At 39.4% G+C, this 27,263-nt stretch overlaps 1 protein-coding gene and 2 pseudogenes across 1 annotated transcript; 2 read left to right on the top strand and 1 right to left on the bottom strand.

Annotated features, from left to right (window-relative positions):
* Nucleotides 1–3,941: 3,941 nt before the first annotated feature.
* On the top strand, nucleotides 3,942–6,700 carry LOC119310286 (annotated as a pseudogene).
* Nucleotides 6,701–6,970: 270 nt separating this feature from the next.
* On the top strand, nucleotides 6,971–26,948 carry LOC119310285 (annotated as a pseudogene).
* LOC119312124 lies at nucleotides 19,142–23,156 on the bottom strand. The gene is made up of 5 exons (XM_037587863.1): nucleotides 21,731–23,156; nucleotides 21,351–21,652; nucleotides 20,580–21,264; nucleotides 20,411–20,491; nucleotides 19,142–20,305 (listed from the first exon to the last, which is right to left on the bottom strand). The coding sequence occupies exons 1-5, from the start codon at nucleotides 22,199–22,201 to the stop codon at nucleotides 20,036–20,038; spliced, it is 1,809 nt and encodes a 602-aa protein (XP_037443760.1). The 5' UTR covers nucleotides 22,202–23,156; the 3' UTR covers nucleotides 19,142–20,035.
* Nucleotides 26,949–27,263: the final 315 nt, after the last annotated feature.

Below are 27,263 nucleotides of genomic sequence, written 5' to 3'. Positions count from 1 at the left end.
CCTTTGCGAATGCTGCAAGGATGAGTTCACCATCGTTGGATCAAGACGTCGACGGATCCACGAGCATATGCAAAACGAATTCACATCCACTCATTGTGTTGTGGGAGACGAGACCGGCGGATTCAGAAGTGCTGAGAGATAGGTGGGAGGGGTGGTATGCATAGGCATGTAACGTACCCGTTGAAAACTAGCCGTTGGAAGATAGTTGTTGGAAAACTAGCCACTAAAAATATAGTTGTTTGAAAAGTAGTTGGTAGCATTATAACTGTTACAACTACAAACCGTTTGAATTATAGTTGTTGAATTGGTAGTTATAAGATGTGTTGAAATAAAGGAGAGAAAATATAGACAATATGTTGAAAAACCGGCTGTATATAAGAAGAAATCTTTTTGGACTATTGCTTATATGGGTATATGGAAAACCAAATATACGCATACTGCTGGAGACACTCTCAGAGGTGGGCGGAGGACAAGACATATGTGGACAACTGGAATATTAGGATGGGAATGTCTAATATAACCATCAGACATTTGTTTTTCATTTTGGTCCAAGTCATCTTTTGTTCAATGACAAATTGCCACGTGTATCTGTTGCTTTGAGTTGAGTTCATTCCGCCGTTTGTAAGGAAATTCATCTAATTTCATTTGGCTTTCAGGTCGGATTCCTCGTGGTCTCAATGTTCAGCTCCACACCACCCCGACCCTGTTGGGCTTTCCAACACTCAGCCCACCCTAGAGGGCCCAAATGGTAAACCCGAAGAATTCCTGTTAGTGTGGTTCGACATGCAGATCTGGCACATCATCTTGTTACATGCAAACTAGCATGAATGATAACTCAAGAACGACAAGTATACTGAAACAAGAAATACTCAAAATGAATGAAGACTAACAACGGATAGTTGTGCACTGATATTTAGAATAACTCAAAATCCTTCTTAGGGGCACTAAGACTAAAATTTGAAAACTGAGAGTTGCCCTTCATTGATTTCCTTATGGTTTATGGGTTGGACTTACATTGCGTAATTCATCATCCGATGTAGGCATGTCTTAAAAAAATCATGTGTTTAAAAAAAGTTGATGTTCTTCATCTTCTCCAAGGAAGCACACTGGGAGTTGCAAAACACTTTTGAAGAATATTTGTGATGTGTTTTTAGGACAACTGCTTTTCATTTTGTTATGTTCCTGCAAGCATTGTGAACAAATGTGCAAGAAAAAGACTGAGAAGGCAAAAAAAGAAGATGTTTTTGAGCATGCTAACTTACCTTGAGATGGGGAGATGCCAAAAATACCACTCTCTTTATGTACATCCTCCAAATAGAAAACCTCACCACTAATAATGTGGGGCAGAGATAATGAAGATCGACGTCCATGCCGATTGGAGAGGTACATACATTGCTCTAGATGGCGTTCTTGTATGTTGCACATAAGTATTTACCAAGATTTCCGGTGTATGCATTCCACATTGCAGTTTGGTAAATCTACTTGTATCCTTGAGCCTCTTCATGGTGTCAGGATCCTGTTCTACACATTTTTCAAGCACATGCATTGTGTGTGACCCCGCGGGGTGTGCATTTTGGAGCAACGGTCCTCAAGTGTCAGAATTCTGAGGATCAGAGTCCATGACTTACCGTATCCTCTATTTTTGTTGACGCAACAATAGGATTGGTGACTTAACAACACACAAAGCTTCATCACTTAATAATACAAAATATGAACTATAGAAGCTTCATCATTTATGAAGAAATATTAATATTCTCACATGGAAACAACAACACAAGATATCAAAATAATACAATCCATGTTATGAACAATGCAAATTGGTAGAAGGGTAAAACTAAAATGAACATTAATGTTCCTATACGTCTAGTAAAGATATACCGGGTATATAATATCACCATTTTCCTTTGTAAATAGGCCACTCTAATATATTGGCAAATAAAACTATAGTTCGGAGACCCCTATACCTGTGCCCTGCCAACAACTCTAAGACCGTATCTTATACACCAACTACCGTACCATACCCTACATGCTACTGTCTCCTTTTCTTGTTGCTTGGTGATACCCTGGCCGAGGGAAAAAAATTATAATTCAGTTGAAATCCGACTAAATCTGCGATGTGGGACTAAAGTTCCCAGGTACAACTTACCTGTAGCAACCGACTGGCGTCTATTCCCGCTCCACCGAGAGTCCTGCGTTTGCCCGCTGTTCCGGCACTCGCCTCCTCCATGGGCAATAACGACAACACATTGATGCACGACCCCCTGCTCCTCCTCCTTCTCCCATGATGGCCGCCGGCGGTCGCCTCCTTCCTGCTCACAGACCTCAACTCGCAGTGATCCTACACTCGCAAGAGGGCGCGATGAGACTGTAAGGAAGGAGAAAGGAAGGAATGCAGTGGAGGAGGCTGCATTTCAACGAGGGGTTTGGGGGAGGAGATGACCGAAGTGAGATCGACGCACCTCACTTCAGAAGTGTACTCGTTGTGGCCAACTTCTATTTGGCGCCCTCAACACTAGTTATAAGCTTACCGACAAATCGGCGCACACCCCTCTCCATCCTAGGCTCGACCCTTTTAATTTTGTTTTCCTTTTATTAAAATTCAAATTGTGCATGAGTTAAGATTCAAACTCCAAATATCCTGGTCTATTTCTGACAGCAATAACCACCCGGGACAGATCACCTGATGGGCCTACTTCTACTTCTTTTTTCTTCTTGTTGTGCACATTTCTTGTTCCGGTTCTACATAGATTTCTCGGTGTTTTTTCTTTTGTTTTTTTCATGCACTATTTTTGGTAGTTTTCTATTTTGTTTCATTTTCGTTTTTCATTTTCTTCATGAACTTTCTTTTGAGTTTGTTCATTTTTTTAACTATGAACTTTTTAAAAATTCATGAAACATTTTTTAGTCCACAAACTTTTTGAAAATTTGTGAAATTTTTCAAAAATCATGAACTTTTTTCAAATTCATGAACTTTTTAAAATATGAATTCAGAATCAATTTCCAAATTCACAAACATTTTTTTCAAACTTGTGAACTTTCCTCAGTTTTGTGATTTTTGTTCGAAAATCCATGAAGTTTTCCTCAAATTTGTGAACCTTCTCCAAATTCTATGATCTTTTTCCCAATTTTTTTTCATTTTTGTGAACCTTTTCGAATAATGAACTTTTTTCAAATTTGTGAAGTTTTTTCAGATTCATGAACCTTTTTGAATTGATGTCTATTTTGAAAACCTGTGAATTATTTTTCAAATTAGTGAACTTTTTTCATATTAACAATTTGTTTTTCAAAATCTATGAACGTTTTTCATTTTTCAGGAACTCCTTCAGAAAACTTTATTTTTTATAGTTTTTGAACTTATTTTCAAATATCATGAACTTTTACAAATTTGGGAACTTTTTCTCAAATTCGTAAACTTTTCTTATTTTAGCAAACATTGTACATTTTATGTACTCTTTTAAATTTACAATATTTTTCCAAATTGATTTTTTTTTCTCAAATTGATGAACTCTTTTCAAAATCAGTAAACTATTTTTGATTTCACAATTCTTTTAAACTGTATTAAAACCAGCCGTTTTTTCCCCTACCAGACCAGCAACACACACACACACACACAAAAACTAACAGGGGAAGCATGACGCCGAACGAGCAGAGCGGGCGAAGTTGGGCCGGGTACCTCTGCTCGCTATATGCGGATCAGTCCCACAGAAAATACGGCCCAGTTCCTCTCGCGAACGGCCCAGGTTACAGGTAAGTTTAGCCCGCTCCATCTGTACCCATCGTGCTCCCGTGAACGAGACGGACACCGACCAGGAAACTCTCCCGTGTCTCTCTCTTACATAGGCGGCGGAACGCGACGGCCGCCCAGATCGCCGCCGCCGCGTCCGACGAGGGAGCCGGGGCACTGCAAGCCGGCCTATAGAATATAGAGAGACTGGTTCGGGATGTTCGGAGATGCGGGCCAGCGGCGCGGCAAGTTCGTGGGCGGTGGGGCGGACGCTCATCTCTACGACGACCCGGACGCCGCCGCCATCCTGGCGCTCCTCGACTCCCGCTTCGACGGCGAGCAGGTCGACGCTCAAGCGCCTCCTCGCCCACCTCTTCCCGCAGGTCCCGCTAGCCTCCCATTCCTCGTCTCGTCTCATCTTATCTCACGCCGCGGATTCCAACGACTCAATTGCGTGCGTCGCAGGCGGTCAAGAACGTGCCGGCATAGTCGATTGAGGCGAAGAAGCTCGACTAGAAGTAAGCCCAGCCCCCCTTCCTCATCTGCAATCCTCCCTGCCTGTGAGAAGAAGCAAATCCTAACTAAATTCGTCTGCAATTTTTCCCTGTGATTAGTCGAGCCTAATTCTTACGAAAGAGGAGAATAAGATGTTTGCATCACAATCTTGTTATAGTTTCTTAGTTGTTTGTATGCATTGGGCATAGGATTGGAATAATATGAACATCTTAGAGCATCTCTAGCAGATTCCCTAAACTTTAATCCCTATAATTGACATTTGGTTCACGCAATTCATTGAACACTTTACCCGCAAGCACGCGTACACACACATTGAGCTAAATCCACCGCACACACATTGAACTTGATAAATCCATCATGCATACATTAAAAAAAACCATTGGCAGCTTTCCATTATGAACCGAACCCAACTAATTCAAACCATCATATAGATTCTGACGAAATAAACCATTGACATGGTTGCTGCCGTTGTCTGTACCCCACAAATCAAACCCAACCCAAGTCAGAAGCTAGTGTCTCTAGTTCCTCATCAAATCAACATGAAATTTATACATATACATACTACACAGCTGGCTCTCACCCATCATCCTCTCCCTTTTCTCTCTCTCGCCGCCAAGTGGGCCTTAGCTGCTGAGTACTGCTATGCGATCCATGCGATTTAGCGATATGTTTAGGAAGCAGTGGAAGAAAATAGCCCGCCTAGGCGAAGCTTAATAATACTAGGATGTAGGCAACAAGAAGACGCCTAGCAATTCCTTTATCCTCGGTAGGAAGTTTAGATCTCCATATAATGAGCTCCAAGATTATTACGGGCTTATAAGGATGGCTTGTAGAGTTAGTTAATAATTCTGGCAAATATAACTTGTGTAGGTGATCAATAGTATCCATAGTTTGATTCTGCTATATGATGTAATATTTTATTCAATGTCTCGTGGAACTGGCCCCTGTCTGCTAGATGCAACAAATGACAATAGTTTCTATGGTTCCTTTTTAACATCCAAAAAGCGGTAACATACTGCATTGATGATTGTCTATCGGCACAGAGCCAAATATTTGATTATCTCATGTAGTACATAGATGATGTAATTTCCAGTAATATTTTCAGTCATCCCTGAATGTTATTAGTTTGTTACTTATGTACTGACATTATTGTCCTGTTTTATGTTGTCCACATGAAGGTTGTTTTTCTCACTCAACAGATCTGCAGCTATCAGTAATATAATGAGTTGTTGTTTTGTTTCCAGGCCATGGTTCTTCCATCGCACCCTTATCTTCTCAAGGAAACACACATCAGTATTATTCATATGGTGGTGGATACCAGAGTGGTAGTACAACAAAAAAGATTGATATCCCAAATGGAAGGTATGCTACTTGGGAGTTTACTCGTTTGGTTTCTGCATTCTTGCAGTTGATACAAGGTTGCATGAAGTGTAGTTTTTTTGCTCTGCTAACTTAATTTTCGTAACTTCTTTTAGGTTGGTGTTATCATTGGAAAAGCTGGAGAAACTATACAGCATATCCAATTTCAGTCAGGGGTCACAGACAAGATTGGTTGATCTTTCGGGAAGATAAGCACAGCTGAGCAGTTGATAAGTGATGTTCTTGCAGAGGTATTGTGATATCTTTTTTATGGTCAGGACTTCACATTTAGTTGTGCATCCATTTATTCAACCATACTTGTCATGTGACCTGCAGGCTGATGCTGGCTCATTTGGCACTATCTCTAATTGGAGGTACAATGCACCTCAACCTAGTGCTGAGCAATCCCATATGCAAATTGCTAACAAGGTAAACTGGCTGCTTTCTATAACTGGGTTTGTTTGTCAGACTTTGAAAATCATACCACACCCCAATATAGCAATGAGGGTTTCTTGTAAGCTTCCCAGCTGATATTATTTCACGGATTTCATTTTCTTTGGTGGTGAAAAACCTTTCCTATTAATTCCATGTCTTACTATTTTTTGGTGAGACTATAAAATCCATGCACGCCAAATCTGGAGCTTGTATACAGGTTTGCGAAAATTCTTATTGCAAAGTCTAACATAAATTTGTTGGCTGAACCTGGCCTAACTTACCATTGAATTTCCTTAATAACTTAGCACTGCGTGATGCGTTTTGTTGTTGCATTTTTCCATTTTTCTTATGATTTACCAAGTAAATTAAAATCCAAGTTCTAAATTTTGCTCAACTAGAAGTAGAACTCATGCTCCTTTCATCTTCATAATTATCCGTTTTATTATTCTCCTTTTTCTCCTTGTTAGTTAGTATGTTATATTTTGTATCATCTCCATCATTACCACTGGTAATAGCAATAGTAATATTTGATTTGTCCTCAAAAATCCTTCTGCAGGTCATTCCTTTGCATTTGCCTCCCTGTGATACTTCAACTGAGGTCTGTATATTCATGGTAATGCAGAGCGAATTGAAATAGCAAAGCAGCTTGAGTGAGGTTACCAGTGAGGTCAGCTTTCTTTCTCTTTTCACGCCACCTCCTAATTGCTGCAGCTATTTGTTATTTATCAGTGTTGTTAAAATCATGTCGGTTTAGTTATCATTTTTATATGTTATTACTGTATTTTTTCTCTCGATTTATATTTCTCTACTTGACCTTCCTTTTCCATTGCTTGCTTTTGAGACTCTTCTCCTTAGTTATGATATACCCTATATTCTTGTCAAATGTACATGTCCAAAACGTCATCTCAACGGGTTGTCTTGTAAAACAAGGTGGTCATGGAGCAACAGCAGTATGGCTTTGACATGATTGTATACTTTATAATCATATTTGTAATTTATGCAATCTGTTTGTTATTAGCTGCGATGCTCTGTGTAGTCTCTCTGATGAAGATGCTAGAAATATTTTTGCAGAATCATGCCAGAAATCTAACAGAGCTACCACCCTCCCCTTCCTCGGGCAAACTGGGGTGCGCCTGATGCACCAGCAACACAACAGCCTGTACATGCAGCCTGGAGCTTATCCTGGTGCACCACCATAGTATGGCCAGCAACCTTATGGCAGAGCAGCCCCACTGGCACTGGCTATGACTACTATAACCAACAACAGCAACCCCAACAGCAACAGTACGCCACTGGAACCGCTGCACCTCCTGATGCTAGCAGCTACAATTACAGCCAGTCTGCTACTCATGCTTCACAAGGGTATGGTGATTCTACGCACTCTCAGCAGAGTGGTGGGCAGCAAGCTTATGATTACTCTGGTTATCAGACCCAAGGGATGACTTACTCGCAGCAGCCTGGATATGATTAGCAGAACTATGGGGCATCAGCTGCTAACTCAACTCAGGATGGTGGTACTGCACCGAGCTATGGTGGTCCAGGTGGCGCTGGTCAAGCATCTTCAGGGCAGCAAGCTTCAACTCCAGCCACTGGAGGCCAACCGAGTTATCCTAATCAACCACCTATACTGCTGCTGCTGCATCAGGCAGACCCGATCTGGCTCACAATACCATTTCTCTTTTTCTGAAATCCAGGGTATTTCCAATATTCATCTAAAACTTCCCTCTTTCCAATGATACTACTTCTGTAAATTCTGGAGCCCTTTGCACATATTGTTTATTGATTGTGTGTTTATTTTGTTTTTCCAGTGAGTAGAAATCATTATCTTTCGAAAGATTCAAGGACGTTCGAGGAGTGACCAAAACCATTGAAGACTTTGCTGAGCGAGGCAAGCAACCTACTTTGATCATGTTGAACCCATATTTGCATTACACTTACAATTCTTTTTCACGCATAAAGTATTGTTTACTATTATTGCTATGTTTAGTAAATTAGCTAGGGTTTAGCTATGCCCTATGTCCTCGATATTAACACCCCTTTGACATTATTATGCTAAGTAAATTAGCTAGGGTTTAGCTATGCTCTATGTGCTTGATATTGACACCCTCCTTTGACATTCTTAATATCCCTCCTTTCTAACCATGTAGTGGTCAAATAAATGTGGGTCGTATGTGCAAGTTTAATAGTAATGCTTAGCCATGCCAGTCGCATAAATCATAGGACTTGGGAAGAATCTTTATTACTCATAAATGTTTTACAAAAACCCAAGGGTGTCACTAATACCCATTGGATGATTCTGAAAATAATGTTTTACAAAATGGAGATGAAGTGGAGATTTAGTTAGGTGATTGTGATCTTGATGAGATAGTCAAAGATGTCGGTGGATTATGAAAATTTATGTCAAGTAAATGAGCATGGTGGTTATTTTATTGGCGGATAAATGGATCTTTAATAAACTTGAAGCAATTTGGATTTAGTTAGGCGATTATGATCTTGAACCAAATTTTATGGTGGATTACGAGATTTTGACGCATTTATTTAGTTCATTGTGATCTTGAGGAGATAGTCAAAGATGTTTGGTTGATTAATTAATCTTGGATAATTTGGATTTAGTTAGGTGATTGTGATATTGAACCGTATTTCATGATGGATTATGAGATTTTAGGTGGATTTAGTTACGTGATTTAATCTTGAGAAGATTGTCTAAAATGTTCGGTTCATTATGAGAGTTTAGGTATCGTAGATGAGCACGGTGATTATTATATTGGTGGATAAATAGATTTTAATTTTGTTTGGAACATTGTATTTAGTTAAGTGATTGTGATCTTAAACCAAATTTCATAGTGGATTATGAGGTTTTGCTTGGATTTAGTTAGGTGAGTGTGATCTTGATGAGCTAGTAAAAGATGTTTGGTGGATTATGTGAATTTAGTTCTAGTGGGTGAGCATGGTGATAATTATATCGGTTAAGTAAATTTTTAATAAACTTGAGAAAATTTGGATTTAGTTAGGCGATTGTGATCTTGAACGAAATTTCATGATGGATTACGAGATTTTAGATGGATTTAGTTAGTTGATTGTGATCTTGAGGAGATACTCAAAGATATTTGTTGGATTAATTAACCTTGAAGAATTTGAATTTAGTTAGGCTATTGCGATATTGAGTCGAATTTAACAATGATTTATGTGATTTTAGGTGGATTTAGTTAAGTTATTATGATCTTGAGAAGATGATCAAGATGTTCGGTGGATGTTAAGATTTTAGGTCTAGTACGTGAGCATGGTGACTGTTATATTGGTGGATAAAGAGGCCAATTTAGTTTGAAACAATTTGAATTTAGTTAGATGATTGTGAGCTTTTAAGCAAATTCACGGCGGATTTTGATGTTTGGGCTAGATTTAGTTAGGTGATTGTGATCCTCGCGAGATAGTCATCGATGTTTGATGGATTATGTGAGAATTTATGTCTAGTAAGTGAGGATGGTGATTATTATATTGGTGGATAAATGGTTTTTTAGTAAATTTGGAGTAATTTGGATTTAGTTAGGTGATTGTGATTTTGAACCAAATTTCATGGTGAATTACAAGATTTTAACTGGATTAATTTAGTTGATTGAGATCTTGAGGAGATAGTCCAAGACGTTCGGTTGATTAATTAATCTTTTTTTAACACAACACAAATGCAAGTGCTCATATAAACGTGCATACACTCACCCTTATGAACGCACACACGCACACCCTATCCCTATGAGCACCTTCGAGAAATTGAGCCGGCATATCATCTTGAGATTTTACAAACGTAGGCGTCTCATAGTCAACAAGAACAATTTGGATTTAGTTCGGTGATTGGACCAAATTTCTCGGTGATTTATTTGATTTTAGGTGGATTTAGTCAGGTGATTGTGTCTTGAGAAGATGGTCAATGTTCGTTGGATTATGAGATTATAATATGAAAATGAGCATTATTGGTAGATAAATAGATATTTGATTCAATTTGGATTTAGATAGTTGATTATGATCTTTTAACCAAAATTTTAGGTGGATTATGAGGTTTTGGTTGGATTTAGTTAGGTGATTGGGACCTTGACGAGCTAGTAAAAGATGTTCGGTAGATTATATGAATTTATGTCTAGTAGGTGAGCATGTTGGTTATTATATTGGTGGATAAATGGATTTTTAGCAACTTGGAAATAATTGATTTAGTTAGGCAATTGTGATCTTGAATCAAATCTTATGGTGGATTATGAGATTTTTGATGGATTAGTTAGTTGATTGTGATCTTGAGGAGATGGTCAAAGATATTCTGTGTATTATTTAATCTTATACAATTTGGATTTAGTTAGGTGATTGTGATATTGAGCTAAATTTCTTTGTGATTTATGAGATTTTAGTTGGATTTAGTTAGGTGATTGTGTCTTTAGAAGATAATCAAAGATGTTTGGTGGATTATGAGATTTTAGGTCTAATAACTGAGCATGGTGATTATTATATTGGTGGATAAACAAATATTCAATTTAGCTTCAAACAATTTGGATTTAGCTTGGTGATTGTGACTTTTTAACCTAATTTTACGGTGGACTATAAGGTTTTGGTTGGATCTAGTTAGGTGATTGTGATTTTGACAAGCTAGTAAAAGATGTTCAGTGGATTATGTGAATTTAGGTCTAGTGGGTGAGCATGTTTGATAGAGATGAGGGCCCCACAAGTGAGTCAAGGCGATGATGCCACTACTGAAAATAGTTGGTAAACAAGGCAACAGAGAAGAGACTGGGGGTAGTGGCAGCAGATGAACTTTGATCCAGCATCCCACATGCCTGTGCACTCTTCGTTCCCCGTTGATCCGGCTTGGTGTCCTTGTCCTGTTTGCGGATTTTGTGTCACGCACTTGATTAAGCATCCCGTGTTCTCCTAATGTGTGCCCTTGGCCTTGACGATAGGTAGCGCCGTGTTCTCGGGCGTGTCCCGTGGGTAAAATTCAGGTATGCGTCGATTGTCCAAGCTCTTGCTTGCCATTGGTGGTGCTTGAGCGTGCGGTCATGGTGTCGCCCAACAAGGGAACACGGGATGTGGGATCAAGACATCACACATATCAACCCGTCACCAGGCAACAGACGCCCGTCTAGACTTACAGGGAGCGGAGGTGGACACAAAGGTGGATGTTGAGCTCCATAGCGATCTCAACAATGTGCTCACCAGTAAAAGCAACACGAGCAAGAAGATCTTGGATATACTCCTCTTAGGAAATAAAGAAGCCATTAGAGGTAGAAGAAACCTTAATCTCAAGGAAGTAATGACTTCTTTAGTAAACATGAAGCCATTTGGATTTAGTTAGGCGATTGTGATCTTAAACCAAATTTCATGGTGAATTACGAGATATTTTAATGGATTTAGTTGATTGTGATCCTAAGGAGATAATCAAAGATGTTCCGTGTATTAATTAATCTTGAACAATATGGATTTAGTTAGGTGATTGTGATATTGAACCAAATTTTCTGTGATTTATGAGATTTTAGTTGGATTTAGTTAGGTGATTGTGTCTTGAGATAGTAATAAAAAATGTTTTGTGGATCATGAGATTTTAGGTCTAGTAGATGAGCATGGTGATTATTATATTGGTGAGACAAATAGATATTTAATTTAGTTTGGAACAATTTGAATTTAGTTAGGTGATTGTGATCTTTTAACCTAGTTTTACGATGGATTATAAGGTTTTGATTGGATTTAGTTAGGCGGTTGTGATTTTGATGAGCTAGTAAAATATGTTCGGTGAATTATGCGGATTTAGGTCTAGTAGGCAAGCATGTTGATTATTATATTGGTGGATGAATGAATCTCTAATCAATTTGGAACAATTTGGATTTAGTTAGGCGATTGTTGAGCTCCCTAGCAGTCTCTACAGTGTGTTCATCAGTAAGAGCAACACGAGCAAGAAGATCCTGGATATACTCCTCTTTGGAATGAAAGAAGCCACTAGAGGTAGAAGAAACCTCAATCTCAAGGAAGTAGCGACTTCTTTAGTAAACATGGAGCAATTTGGATTTAGTTGGGCATTTAGTAAACATGGAGCAATTTGGATTTAGTTGGGCATTGTAATCTTGAACCAAATTTCATGTTGGATTACGAGATTTTAGATGGATGTAGTCAGTTGATTGTGATCTTGAGGAGATACTCAAAGATATTCGATGGATTAATCAACCTTGAACAATTTGAATTTAGTTAGGTATTGTGATATTGAGCCGAATTTGACGATGGTTTATGTGATATTAGGTTGATTTAGTTAAGTTATTATGATCTTGAGAAGATGGTAAAAGATGTTCGGTGGGTGTTAAGATTTTAGGTCTAGTACATGAGCATGATGACTATTATATTGGTGGATAAATAGACCATTAATTTAGTTTGAAACAACTTAGTTATATGATTGTGATCTTTTAATTTAGTTAGATGATTGTGATCTTTTAAGAAGGGGAGCCTTGGCGCAGTGGTAAAGCTGCTGCCTTGTGACCATGAGGTCACGGGTTCAAGTCCTGGAAACAGCCTCTTGCAGAAATGTAGGGAAAGGCTGCGTACAATAGACCCAAAGTGGTCGGACCCTTCCCCAGACCCTGCGCAAGCAGGAGCTACATGCACTGGGGCTGCCCTTTATTGTGATCTTTTAAGCAAATTCACGGTGGATTTTGATGTTTTGGTTAGATTTGATTGTGATCCTCACGAGATAGTCATAGATGTCCGATGGATTATGTGAGAATTAATGTCTAGTAAGTGAGCGTGATTGTTATTATATTGGTGGATAAATGGATTTTTAGTAAACTTGGAGTAATTTGGATTTAGTTAGGTGATTGTGATTTTGGACCAAGTTTCATGGTGAATTACGAGATTTTATTAAATTAATTTAATTAGTTGATTGAGATCTTGAGGAGATAGTCCAAGATGTTTGGTTGATTAATTAATCTTTTTTAACATAGTACAAACACAAGTGCTCACATAAGCGCGCTTACACTCACCCCTATGAACGCACACACGCACACCCTATCCCTATGAGCACCTTCGAGAGACTGAGCCGGCATATCATCTTGAGATTTTACGAAGTCACCATAGGCGTCTCATAGTTGGTAGGAACAATTTGGTTTTAGTTCGGTGATTGAACCAAATTTCTCGATGATTTATTTGATTCTAGGTGGATTTAGTTAGGTGATTGTGTCTTGAGAAGATAGTCAATGTTCCTTGGATTATGAGATTTTAGTTATGGAAATGAGCATGTTGATTATTATATTGGTAGTTAAACATATATTTGATTCAATTTGGATCAATTTGGATTTAGGCAGGTGATTATGATCTTTTAACCAAATTTTTATGGTGGATTATGAGGTTTTGGTTGGATTTAGTTAGGTGATTGGGACCTTGACGAGCTAGTAAAAGATGTTCGATAGATTATGTGAATTTATGTCTAGTAGGTGAGCATGTTGGTTATTATATTGATGGATAAATGGATTTTTAGTAAACTTGGAAAAAATTGGATATAGTTGGGCGATTGTGATCTTGAACCAAATTTTATGGTGGATTATGAGATTTTTTTATGGATTAGTTAGTTGATTGTGATCTTGAGGAGATAGTCAAAGATATTCTGTGTATTAATTAATCTTATACAATTTGGATTTAGTTAGGTGATTGTGATATTGAGCTAAATTTCTCTATGATTTATGAGATTTTAGTTGGATTTAGTTATGTTATTGTGCCTTGAGAAGATAATCAAAAATGTTTGGTGGATTATGAGATTTTAGGTCTAATAACTGAGCATGGTGATTATTATATTGGTGGATAAACAAATATTCAATTTAGCTTCAAACAATTTGGATTTAGCTTGGTGATTGTGACCTTTTAACCTAATTTTACGGTGGATTATAAGGTTTTGGTTGGATCTAGTTAGGTGATTGTGATTTTGACAAGCTAGTAAAAGATGTTCAGTGGATTATGTGAATTTAGGTCTAGTAGGTGAGCATGTTGATTATTATATTGATTGATAGAGATGAGGGCCCCACAAGTGAGTCAAGGCGATGATGCCACTACTGAAATAGTTGGTAAACAAGGCAACAGAGAAGAGACTGGGGTAGTGGCAGCAGATGGACTCCAGCATCCCACGTGCCTGTGCACTCTTCGTTCCCCGTTGATCCGGCTTGGTGTCCTTGTCCTGTTTGCGGATTTTGTGTCACGCACTTGATTAAGCATCCCATGTTCTCCTAATGTGTGCCCTTGGCCTTGACGATAGGTAGCGCCGTGTTCTCGGGCGTGTCCCGTGGGTAAAATTTAGGTATGCGTCAATTGTCCAAGCTCTTGCTCGCCATTGGTGGTGCTTGAGCGTGCGGTCATGGTGTCACCCAACAAGGGAACACGGGATGTGGGATCAAGACAGCACACATATCAACCCGTCACCAGGCAATGGACGCCCGTCCAGACTTACAGGGAGCGGAGGTGGACACAAAGGTGGATGTTGAGGTCCATAGCAATCTCAACAATGTGCTCACCAGTAAAAGCAACACGAGCAAGATCTTGGATATACTCCTCTTAGGAAATAAATAAGCCATTAGAGGTAGAAGAAACCTTAATCTCAAGGAAGTAATGACTTCTTTAGTAAACATGAAGCCATTTGGATTTAGTTAGGCGATTGTGATCTTAAACCAAATTTCATGGTGAATTACGAGATTTTTTAATGGATTTAGTTGATTGTGATCTTAAGGAGATAATCAAAGATGTTCCGTGTATTAATTAATCTTGAACAATATGGATTTAGTTAGGTGATTGTGATATTGAACCAAATTTTCTGTGATTTATGAGATTTTAGTTGGATTTAGTTAGGTGATTGTGTCTTGAGATAGTAATAAAAATGTTTTGTGGATCATGAGATTTTAGGTCTAGTAGATGAGCATGGTGATTATTATATTGGTGAGACAAATAGATATTTAATTTAGTTTGGAACAATTTGAATTTAGTTAGGTGATTGTGATCTTTTAACCTAGTTTTACGATGGATTATAAGGTTTTGATTGGATTTAGTTAGGCGGTTGTGATTTTGATGAGCTAGTAAAATATGTTCGGTGAATTATGCAGATTTAGGTCTAGTAGGCAAGCATGTTGATTATTATATTGGTGGATGAATGAATCTCTAATAAATTTGGAACAATTTGGATTTAGTTAGGCGATTGTGACCTTCAACCAAATTTTATGGTGGATTATGAGATTTTTGATGGATTAGTTAACTGATTGTGATCCTGAGAAGATATTCAAAGATGTTTGGTGAATTAATTAATCTTGAACAATTTGGATTTAGTTAGGTGGTTGTGATAATAAACCGAATTTCACGCTGGGTGATGAGATTTTAGGTGGATTTAGTTAGGTGATTGTGTCATGAGAATATAGTCAAAGATGTTTGCTGGACTATGAGATTTTAGGTTTAGTAGATGAGAATGGTGATTATTATATTTGTGAATAAACAAATCTTTGATTTAGTTTGGAAGAATTTTGATTTAGTTAGGTTATTGTTATTTTTCAACCAAATTCATGGTGGATTTTGAGGTTTTGTTGGATTTAGTTAGGTGACTATGATCTCGACGAGTTAGTCAAAGTGTTTGGTGAATTATGTTAATTTAGATCTAGTAAGTGAGCATTGTAGTTATTATATTGATGGATAAATGAGCTTAGTAAACATGGAGCAATCCGGATGTAGTTAGGCGATTGTGATCTTGAACAAATTTCACGGTGGATTACGAGATTTTCAATAGATTTAGTTAGTAGATTGTGATCTTGGGAAGATGTCAAAAATGTTCGGTGGATTAATTAATCTTAAACAATTTGGATTAGCTAGATGATTGCAATATTGACCCAAATTTCTCTGTGATTTATGAGATTTTAGTTGGATTTAGTTAGGTGATTGTGTCTTGAGATGATAATCAAAGATGTTTGGTGGATTATGAGATTTTAGGTCTAGTAGATGAGCATGGTGGTTACAATATTGGTGGATGAACATATATTTAGTTTAGTTTGGAACAATTTGGATTTAGTCAGGTGATTGTGATCTTGATCCAAATTTTATGGTGGATGGTGGATTATGAGAGTTTTGATGGATTAATTAGTTGATTGTGATCTTGAGGAGATAGTCAAAGATTTTCGATGTGTTAATTAATCTTGAACAATTTGGATTTAGTTAGGTGATTGTGATATTAAACCAAATCTTTATGTGATTTATGAGATTTTAGTTGGATTTAGTTAGCAGATTGTGTCTTAAGAAGATAGTCAAAGATGTTGGGTGGATTATGAGATTTTAAGTCTAATAGATGAGCATGGTGATTATTATATTGATGGATAAATGAATCTTTAATAAATTTGAAACAATTTGGATTTAGTTAGCGGACTGTGATCTTTAACCAAATTTTATGGTGGATTATGAGATTTAGTTTGGCCGCACTCCGCCTCTTCCTCGAGGAGCATGAGGAGTGCGGTGGTGCGGCGGCTCGTGCGGTGGCCTCAGAAGATGGGCGTTGACACCTGCAGCTTGTGCACAATGGTGACTCCACGCATCTCCTGCGCCCCGCAACCCTCTCCTTCCCGGCACAGGAGGGACAGGAGCAAGGATGCCGAGGCGGTTCAGGTTTGCCTCCACCTCCGCTCTACCCCCTGCTCTCACTCTTGTCTCCCTTTTTTTGTCTCATTCTGCAGCTTCAAGCATTTTAAATTGCTAGGTATTCCAGGTAGTTAGCTTATCTATGGACTACACCTACATTTGATGTTAGAACTCTGATAATAATTTATGTTCTTGTTGCATAGGTGAATGGTGCTTTAACTTTAATAATGACCAATTTTATTGCTGTATATTTTTCCCATTGAAAGTGTCAAAGAATATACAACTTGGTATGGAGAAGTTTTCTTATGGGGAAATAAAGATTCTTGTATGCAGAACTATTTGGGCTCCCGCAGCTGTATCAGTTGGTTTTAGTTCTCAGATTTTTACTTTGCTTTTTTTTGCAAAAAAATTGGATGCATGAATCTGAGATCTGGACCTCAAGTTCACTGCTTTTCTTTTCATCTGTAGTCGCAAGAAAGAGTAGGAAGATCAGGCAGAGAGTGTTTCACATGCCCCTTCTACACTGACAAGTCTTTGCTTTTCAGGATTGCCATGGTGAGCTGCTGCCGTAATGCTTTAATTTTCTTTTGTGTTGTCACTTTGTTAAACTTTGTTCTCTTATTCTGATGCTATGATTTGTGGCTAGATGAGATTTGTGGTGAAAAGTCTCATTTATTTTGTTTACCTAGAGATCTTGAATGCACGATTGATAATATTGCTGGATAGGTTAGAAATCTAAATAATAGACATTTTAAAGGATGTAGTTGCTAAACATGGAAAGCCAAGAAAAATATATAGCTTACTTACAGTGTTGTTTGATCCATCGCTCTATGGCAGGCTCACTGATGGACTTGAAGTATGCCTAATCTTGGACTGCATTTATTGCCTGTTGTTGGTGTGTTTCTTTTATTCTATATATTTAGGGGGTTCTAAGCTACTGAGTTAGGAAGCATACAGTTTATCTGTTTGAGACCCGCTTCAGTCTGTTGGCTACTTCAGGGAGCTTTGGATGGCGGTCTTGATATTGCGCACAGTGACAAGAGATTGCTGGCTTCAAGAAGGATAAGAAGCAGCTGGGCACTAAGATTCACCGCAAATACATCTATGAAGGTCATGTTGCTGACTGCATGAAGGTGAGTTGGATCCATTGCCCTCGTGGTATTATAATGCTATTTCTTCATTCCCTAGGTCTATCATTGTTGTATACATGAATTCTTTCTGGAAGATATATATCTAGGCCAGATTCACCCATATAAAGTATCCTAAAGCAGTGTACTTTGTTCTTATTTCTGAAGCAGCTTACTGAATCTCGTTTTAACTTCTGCACTACCCTTATTTCAGTCAATAGTTGATGAGGAATCTAAGAAGTACCATCTCACTTCAGTGAGTAATAGAAAAGTTTTGCTATGCAATAAGATACAGTTGTATGCAAAAAATAATCTTGTCTTATATAGTTATATTTCAAAACTATGGATTTTCTATGCATTTCTTGCAATCATTAATGTTCATTGTCTTTGTTCGGATTTTGTTGGGCACCTGCGGCAACGCGCTGTCAGACACGACGGACGCTGCCAGGTCTGCGTCGACATCGTGCTCACGGAGCCTGGCCTCTGCGTTGTGTTCTCCATCTTGCAGTGCATGATGAACTACACGCTAAAGTTCAGCTGAATTTCCCCTGTTTTCTTCTACTACAAGAGTTCTGTCGATTTGTACTACTGGGCTGCAAATGTATGCCGTTTGCATCACCATACAGTAGGTAATCATGACAGTATTTCACCACCGGTAATCTTGCTGTCTTTTATGGTTGCAGGTTTATTCTTCTGGAATTATTCATGGTTCTCATCATAGCCATACTGAATGATGGTAAGTGGCATCTCTGAATTTATCATATGAATTATGACTTTATGAGCTTGCTTGGCTACTCACCTGCTGTGTGGGAAGGGCATCCTTTTACCAGAGCTATGGATTTTAATATGCTCCATTTCCTTCAGGTCTTTTATCGCTCGATCCTTGATTTATCTGAGTCCAGTGGAGTTGCTCATGAATTACAGAATTTAGGCTTACAGTAGGATGAACTTCCTTGAGAATCAATAACAGAAAAGTTTTGGTTAAGAGCAATTTCCAACGTCAAATAGAAAATTTACTTCACTGGTTAATAGGAATCCATCTCACGTTTTCTTTTGTTGTGCCTTTCTCGAACTAAAAAAGGGCAGCCCGGTGCATGTAGCTCCCGCTTGCGCAGGGTCGGGGAAGGGTCCGACCACTTTGGGTCTAAATACACCAGAGGTGCCTAAACTTGTCCGGCGCGGTCACTTTAGTGCCTAAACTTGCAAAATGTCAAAAATTGGTGCCACAACTTGTCCATTTGGTTCATATACGGTGCCTCGCTCGTACGCCGCCGTATTTGCTTGTCGCGTGGCCTGACAGCTGGCATGTGGCCCACGGGTCAGTGGGTGGGAGTGTAGGAAGAGTTGAGTCGGACGAGATTAGCAGTTATTTTCCAGAAAACCTCCGGAGCTTTTATAAAACCTTGCTGACCCAGAACGACTCACCGGCTCCTCGAAAACCTTGCTGACAACATGATAGATTTCACACAGATTTCAAACAAATATAAAATACACAGAGATTGCATATTACTCTGTAATGCACTTGTACTCTGTAATGCGCTTGTAGATTGCGTACATATTCACATATAAATAAGACCTTGGCAAGAGCATTCTTAATGTTCAGAGATGAACAGAGAATTTCATAGTGATAGCATATACAACACCATTTGGAATATAACTTCACAGTGATAACATAAACAGCAGCATTTTAAATAGAACTTCACAGTGAGAAGAGGATTTCCAGTGATAACATGAATAGCAGTATTTCAAACAGAACTTGACCAAATCCAGTACATCTGAAACGTGAGCAAAACATAAAGGGTTTGTTTGGTATCTTGGTCTCTTAACCCCGAACAAAAGGAGCAGTTCATTCATGAACTCAACTAAGATGCATGAGAAGTTCATTCATGAACTGAAACTAGGTGAGATGGAAAAATGGCTATAACAGTGAGAGGAAATCATGAAGGTCATCAGGCCATCCTTCATCATAGAGACCATTTGGTGCATTTTGGCTAACAAGAACCTCCTCTTCTGCTTGCATGAAGTGTGGGGCTTGGTGTGCACTTGCTCCATCATTTCCAAAGAGAAGGTTGTAGGAGCCAGGGGCAGTAGCTCTAGCTCCTCTTGGAGCACTTGTGCTATCTCCTGTTGCATCAGGTGTTCTCCCTCCCCTTCCAGCATTTGCCCCTCCTCTTGCACCCCTTGAAGCAGTTGTTCTCCCTCCCCTTGCAGCAGGTGTTCTCCCTCCCCTTGTAACATTTGCCCCTCCTCTTGCAGCAGGTGTTCACCCTCCCCTTGCACCATTTGCCCCTCCTCTTGCAGCAGGTGTTCTCCCTCCCCTTGCAGCAATTGACCCTCCTCTTGCCTGCTTCTTCCTGGGTCTTGGTGCAGCTCCTTGTTCAGATTCAGCTGCAACACCTTCTGCTCTTCTCACCCTTCCACTTGTCATTGCTGTAGTCACTCTACTTACTGGGATTGAGTCCCTAGCATTAGCAATAAAGCTTGATTCAGGTAGTGGACCATAATCTCTAATTGTTGGTGACCTAAACCTCTCCTGCATTGTAAAGCAATGAGCATTGGAAGGAGATTATTCAAAGCATTGGAAGCAAATTATTCATAGTGTTGCAAGGAAATGAGTGATAGTACAGAAGAAAATTACCCTTTCCTGCATCATGAACACCATGGAATCTTTACTTTGTGTTGGATCCAGCATGGGATTTACTCTATGTGGCATAATGTTCTGCAAATGCAGTGATACTATGATCATTGGAAGCAAAGTAAAGTAAGTCATGAATGTAAAAGGCCGAATGTAGAAGGCAGGAAATTACAGCAATGATGCTTGGGTCATCATACTCTTCTTCTGATTCCTCTGCTCCTCTTGGTTTTGCTTCATCATTCACATGGTTGTGGTGACCTTTTTTATCAGCAGCTCCACATATAGAACAATGCATAGTGACACCATGTTTTGTTACTTTCTTCAGACCATCCTTACCCTTTTTCTCTTCTGGCTCTTTCTTCCTACTTTTCTTTGGCCTTCCCATGACTTTTGTGTAAATAGGTGGATACACATCTATGCCATTCATTTTCTCCCAATGCTTCATGTCCCTCATAGGCATAAGGTTCCAGCCATAGCAACTCTTGTAGTTCTCAACACTATAACAGTCATGCACCATGCTCTCTGGCTCAATCCTTTCATGTCTGAAACATGCAATGGCATGATGGCATGGGATGGCTGAGAGTTCCCATCTGTTGCAGTCACAACTGTTCATGTTCAAATCCACAACATATGTATTATTTAGAGACAAAACCTGGAAAACACCTTTCCCATACTCAGTAACCATGCAGTTCTTTGCCCATTCTATATATTTGTCTAGTTTCTTCTGAATTTTGGGGCACAGCCGGCCAGTCCACTTCTCAGATTCCCTTTGTTTGCCAACTATCCTGTTTGCTAGTTTATGGAAAATATAATCTAACATGGACTTTATTGGCAGATCTCTTCCATCCAGAATATAGCTGCATAGAAAATTTAATCAATGTAAAAAGACAGGGTATAAGTGGCATGCTGTTGAGAACAAAAAGAAGAAGAGATTGCAGCATACCTGTTGAACACCTCAGACATATTGTTGAGGAGGATGTCACATTTGCAGAAAGGGTTAAAGAAAGCCTTTATCCATGTTCTTGGAGACAACTTCTCAACCCACTTGTAAGCATCTAAACTGTGTTCCTTTATTTGGTCCATGTTTTTGTGGTAAGCAATTTTGTTTGTAGATCTTACTATTGCCCATAAATCATTCTTCAATGTTTCACCCTTATGTACTTTGTGGAAATTCTGATATATGTGCCTCACACAATGTCTGTGCTCAGAATGAGGGAACACTTTCTGCACTGCAGCAATCAAACCCTACAAAATTCATGTCAACTTAGACCAACTTCTGCAATCACAATATCAGAACCAAATTATAGAGATAACAATGCTTACCTTTTGCTTGTCACTCATTAGTGTGTAAGATGATGAGTTGGAAATGTTCAGGTCATCCTTCAATGAAGCCAAGAACCACTCCCAACTACTTGTCGATTCTACTTCACAAAGACCAAATGCAATGGGGAATATGCAGTCATTGGGATCGACACCAACTGCTGTAAGCAAATTTCCTTTGTACCTAGTTTTAATGTGGCAGCCATCAAGGAAAATTATTGGTCTACAAGCCTTAAGGAACCCTCTCTTACACGCATCATATGACCAATATAGTGTTGAAAAGTGATTTTTTGTCTCTTTAGTTTTATTGTCAAAAACCTCCTTTGTGCACAAGAAAAACTTGCTTCCTGGGTTAGTCCTTCTAAGCTCTTGGCCATAATCCCACAACATCTTGTACTGGTCATCATCCTGTCCTCTGATCGACCTAACTGCCGCTCTTCTTGCCCTTCCTAGCTTACTTCTCTTAGCAATCATGTTATATTCTGTCTGCACCTTCTCCGAAAACTTCTCAAAGGCATTTTCTCATTATCTCTGAATTCACCTCTGAATTTTGCAGTCAGAAATGGGGCAGTGAGAGCTTTAAGGTCCCAAGCTTTGGTGCATGTGTGATTATCAAGATATTTCTTGATCTGAATGCTACTACTCCTGTTATCTTTGCCTGCCTTCAAATACCAAGTACATCCAGGCTTGCAAATAGCTTCTAATTTAGTGGTCGTATTCCTTGTTTTCTTCACCTTCACTCTGTTTCTCACACTATAGGAAACTAGTGCAAGCCTGAGCTCTTTCATGTCACCAAATACCATGCCAACTTTGAAAGCAGGAGCATTAAGATCAGTGCATGGATTGAATGTGTTGAACCTATACTTGAGCTTATCTTTCTCTTCTTTTGAAAGTTCCAAGTGACTATCATCTAGGACATCTTCAGGAAGTTCTCCTTCATAATCAGGCAAAATCTCCTTCTCTCTGTGATCATCAACATCTTTATCTACATTACTATCAAATAGGTCGTCATCACCATCTGCTACTTCATAATCACTCTCGTAGAAGTCCTCGTCTGTTACAATTTCTTCTGTGTTCTGATGTAAATCATCATCATCTTCAGAGCTTGTACTGTCACCATTCTCGCAGTTGTCAAATTCAGCCTCTAATTCTTTATTACCAACACCAGAACTACAGCCTTCACCAAATGGGATGAAACTCTTTGCTCTGATATAACTAATATCTCCTGCACTTTCTGGTATTTCAGACCAGAAAACATTTTCTTTGCCCTTTCCAGACTTAACTTGAGTTATTACTTTACTTGGTTCATTCAGTCCATGCAGCAACACATCATCATCATTGTTTAGTAACTGCAGAGTGTCACCATGGTCTACCAGCAGGACCAAGTTCTTGTGTTCTACTGTTGCAGCAATCATGAGCACTATATCTGCATCACACGACATCAGGTGAAGCCCATCACAAAAAGATTTACCGGGTTGGCACCAATGCACATCCATCTTGGAGTTTGCTCTGTCATGGCCCAGTTGGAGAAGGAAATCATCTATCCATAAATTAGACCAAGTATCACTCTGACAGTAGTCAAACCAGTCCACTTCATGATCTATATACTTCATGTCGCTACCAGGTCCACAAAAAAATCCCTTGTGATGGATTTCAACTGTGAACAGACCATCAAATAGCCCTGCATTATTAAAATAGAACAAATATTCAGATAACTATGTTGCACATATATTCAGCACAGATTTCACTTATGTACAAAAGAATTAGTTACCTACTCAGTACACAACATGTCAACATCCATATATTTAGTTTACTAAACAGATAATTATTTGGTTTAATAAACACTTAATTATTCACTACTTTACATACAACTGCACACATTCAGTACATCTGTACTGCATAGCACAAACTGAGCACATATATTCAGTTTTGTGCAGTGCACACATTCAGTAGATAACCTATCACCAAAATTCAGTTTAAGTGTACATCAGGTGTCACCAAAATTCAGTTTACTGTACGATAACTGAAGACAAAATTCAGTTACAAATCTTCTGAAAAAATTAGTTCGAACAATCTACAAATCTGAGGCGCAATGACCAATGACCAACAAGACAAATAATCATAGATCAGAAATATTGTAGCCTAATTTGTTGCGCACATAAGCATGAGCAACTGCTGACAAGGAAGACGCCTACTTTCAAAAACCCCAAATAAATCCTAGCGAAAATCAGGATCAATGCACCCATATCTGATCCGCAATAGTCCACATACACATCACGCATACCATTGAAGAAAGATGAAGATCAAGCAAGGCAAAAGAGCAGGCAAACCCTAGCCGACGCATATGCATGGACGAGGAATAGAGAATCGGGATGAAGAGAAAACTGGAAGGGTGTGACTTACCATACGTAGGAGCTGCTTCGCCTGGAAGACGACGGCGAGGGTCATCCATCGCATCCGCTGCCGATCGCCGTGCCGCACCACCTCCGCCACCTTCGCCTCCAATTGATCGTGAGAAAGCAGAGACAAATATAGGCGCAAATATAGCAGGCAATCAGTTCCCGCGGTTGGATAGACTTTTTTGCAATACTTAATAAAAGCTCCGGGGGTTTTCTGGAAAATAACCGCTAATCTCATCCGACTCAACTCTTCCTACACTCCCACCCACTGACCCGTGGGCCACATGCCAGCTGTCAGGCCACGCGACAAGCAAATACGGCGGCGTACGAGCGAGGCACCGTATATGAACCAAATGGACAAGTTGTGGCACCAGTTTTTGACATTTTGCAAGTTTAGGCACTAAAGTGACCGCGCCGGACAAGTTTAGGCACCGCTGGTGTATTTACCTCCCTACATTTCTGTAAGAGGCTGTTTCCAGGACTTGAACCCGTGACCTCATGGTCACAAGGCAGCAGCTTTACCACTGTGCCTTTCTCGAAGTAAAAAAAGCAAAGTCGGAGAGGGAAATTACTGTATTAGTTAAGACAACTAATTTGCATACAATGGCAGCAATGCACAAGCAGTGTCAGTGTTAGCGTGTACTTATTTCAGAGATGATTGGAGTAACCGTTGACAGGTTCAGCAGCCACCATCTAATCGAATCACAATTAATAGACTAGTAGGCAAAGATATTGGAGGGCTACTTTCAGATCAATTCATGACTATACGTATAGTATGAGCTATTCCTATCGCCGCGGACTTGTTGAACACGGCAATACTGGTGAACAAAAGCACAAGTGTGTGTGTAGTGCGAGCTAAGAAAGCCGGTTAATCATTCAACATTATGCATGGTATTCAGTCATGATTGTCAAGTGTCAAGTTCAGTTTTAAAAGCTGAACCCTCGAGTGTTAAGTTTAGGTAACAGGGGCTGTGGAGTAAGTGTAGCTGGATCAAATTCTGAATGTCAAGTTCAGAATATGATACTCAATTATCATGAGAAAATTTACTACTCTTTGGAATGTGTGGGTGCGCTGGTTTTTGACTAGTTGATCTAATCATCTTGAATTGACAGGTTTTCTGAATATACTCGCAAGTCGCAACCATGGCCTTACAGTGCTACACGCCTCTGCTGAAACCCCAACTGGCCCAAGTCTCGGTCAACCCTTCCATTAACACGATACAGATTCCAGGTTTGCTTTGCCTCGCACGAATATGCTCGTTCCATGACATCTCGCTGGAATATGCACTGGATGACATGTGTTGATGTGTGGATGCACTGGCTAGCGATTAGTTATTCTAATACTCTTCTGATAATTATCTTTTCTGAATATACATGAAATAATGGCCTTACAGAGTCAGTGCTCCGCCCCTCTGCTGAAGCCCTAACTGGCCCAAGTCTCGGCCAGCCCTTCTCTAAATCGATGCAGATTGCAGATTTGCCTCGCACCAATATGCTCCTTGCATAAGCTAGTAATCTCTGGCCATATTTCATTTTTTATCCTACTTGCATCATGCCTGATGACTTTTTTTGTGCCACCAATTTTAGTGTATGTTCGAGGAGTAGCAGATTTTACGGATCTTTTTTTTTTGTGTCATTGGTTCATCTAATGGAAATTTAATTAACAGGAGATTCGTCAAATGGAAATTTAAACCAGTTTATGATTTGGTGAGAAATCTATATATGTTAGTGTGTGTTGTTACGTTGAGCTCTAAATTACGGGGAGCACACAAAATTACATTCAATCCAAATAGGGCTGGTGTTTGCATCTGTATTCTGTAGTTCTGTATGTTGTATTCAAATAAAATGTTTCTTTTTGGGTGTTCATTTTCGTCTTAATAATGGTGATTGTTATTCATTTGGAACCATCATGTAAACCTAGCTGGACATGGTCAAACTATAATTTTCCATGTTTCAAATACTATATGGTTTAGTACTTTGTTCCTGGAGTCTTTCTTCCCAGAATGGATTTTTTCCCAGTATTCTCCTAAATCTTTTTGGTGTCTTGATATGATCTGATCATCAGAATGCATGAACTGTATTGAATTCTTGTAAAGTATTTGAATGTTGCTTGTCCTGATCTAATTATCTGCAATCCACAGGTTATGGAACTGCACTTGCAATGGTAGCAGGAACGACCTTGCTTGGGCGACCTTCTCTGTTATGATATTGTTGCCTAAGTTAAAAAAAACCTGAATCTGCTCCATGGTTTTGTTATGTTAGATGTGCCCCAAGAAGCTTCTTTCTTTTGATTTTTGTTGTCAATATATTCTGTGGATGCTCCTCGTGCTCGTTATGAAGTTTGGCAAATATCAATTCTCTGGATGTTCTTCATAACTATGGCGAATCACATGAAGTTCAAATGTTAGCATAGCTAATAAGTTGTATTTTTTGGCAATGACACAATGCACAGGCCAAGTGTTAGTTTTCTGAAACTATTGTACTGTGAACTGATGCTAACTTCCTCACTTTTATTTGTAGTTTGGCCAACATCGGTACCTGGTGTCGATCTGGAGGAAAGGAACTACTGACTGTCGCCTTGCAACTCATTTTCTTCAGAAGTGTCTCGGCCTCAGACATGACACTTGGGAATTCAGAACTTTTTGTAGCGCAGAACCCATTAGCTCCTATCTTTGTGCTAGCTAAACCTGAACTTAAATTGTAGTGGTGTAGTCAAGTTACTTGTGTACTGAATTTTTATTCTTTTATGTGCCTGTGGGGTCTTGCTTGAATCTTTGTTATGGCCTGAACATGGTAAGCAGTTGCATTGGCGTGTCAATTTTTGTTCCTGTTTTCCTGCAAAATAATAATAATCTGTTATTGTTTCTCTGGAACATCGATGATCGATCATATAGACAGTTTTGGAGACCGCACATCACCTTGACCTCATGATCTGATGGCTGTTGTGCCGAACTCTCTGCGCGCTCGAGCTTGTGATGGCCCCTTCAATGCGCCCCCCAACGGTAACCCGACCGGCATTCAACCGGGAAGAAGGACGGGCGTTCAACTCCGGGCTACGCGGGGCGGCGACCACGGACGGGACATGGCGGTCGTCAAATCAAATCACGTCAAGCCAGCGCGCCGCCCGGCTTTGCCCT

This window comes from Triticum dicoccoides, chromosome 5B (genome assembly GCF_002162155.2).
Source record: "Triticum dicoccoides isolate Atlit2015 ecotype Zavitan chromosome 5B, WEW_v2.0, whole genome shotgun sequence".
Classification (NCBI taxonomy): Eukaryota; Viridiplantae; Streptophyta; class Magnoliopsida; order Poales; family Poaceae; genus Triticum; species Triticum dicoccoides.
Note: the sequence above shows the minus strand (reverse complement) of the source record. Positions and strands in the feature narration are given on the sequence as shown.

Coding starts and splice junctions, on each gene's coding strand:
- LOC119312124 (XM_037587863.1), bottom strand. CDS start 22,201: ATGATTGCTAAGAGAAGTAAGCTAGGAAGGGCAAGAAGAGCGGCAGTT. Junction 21,653..21,730: donor TAATGAGTGACAAGCAAAAG/GTAAGCATTGTT, acceptor TGAATTTTGTAG/GGTTTGATTGCTGCAGTGCA. Junction 20,306..20,410: donor TGTTCATGATGCAGGAAAGG/GTAATTTTCTTC, acceptor TTTACAATGCAG/GAGAGGTTTAGGTCACCAAC.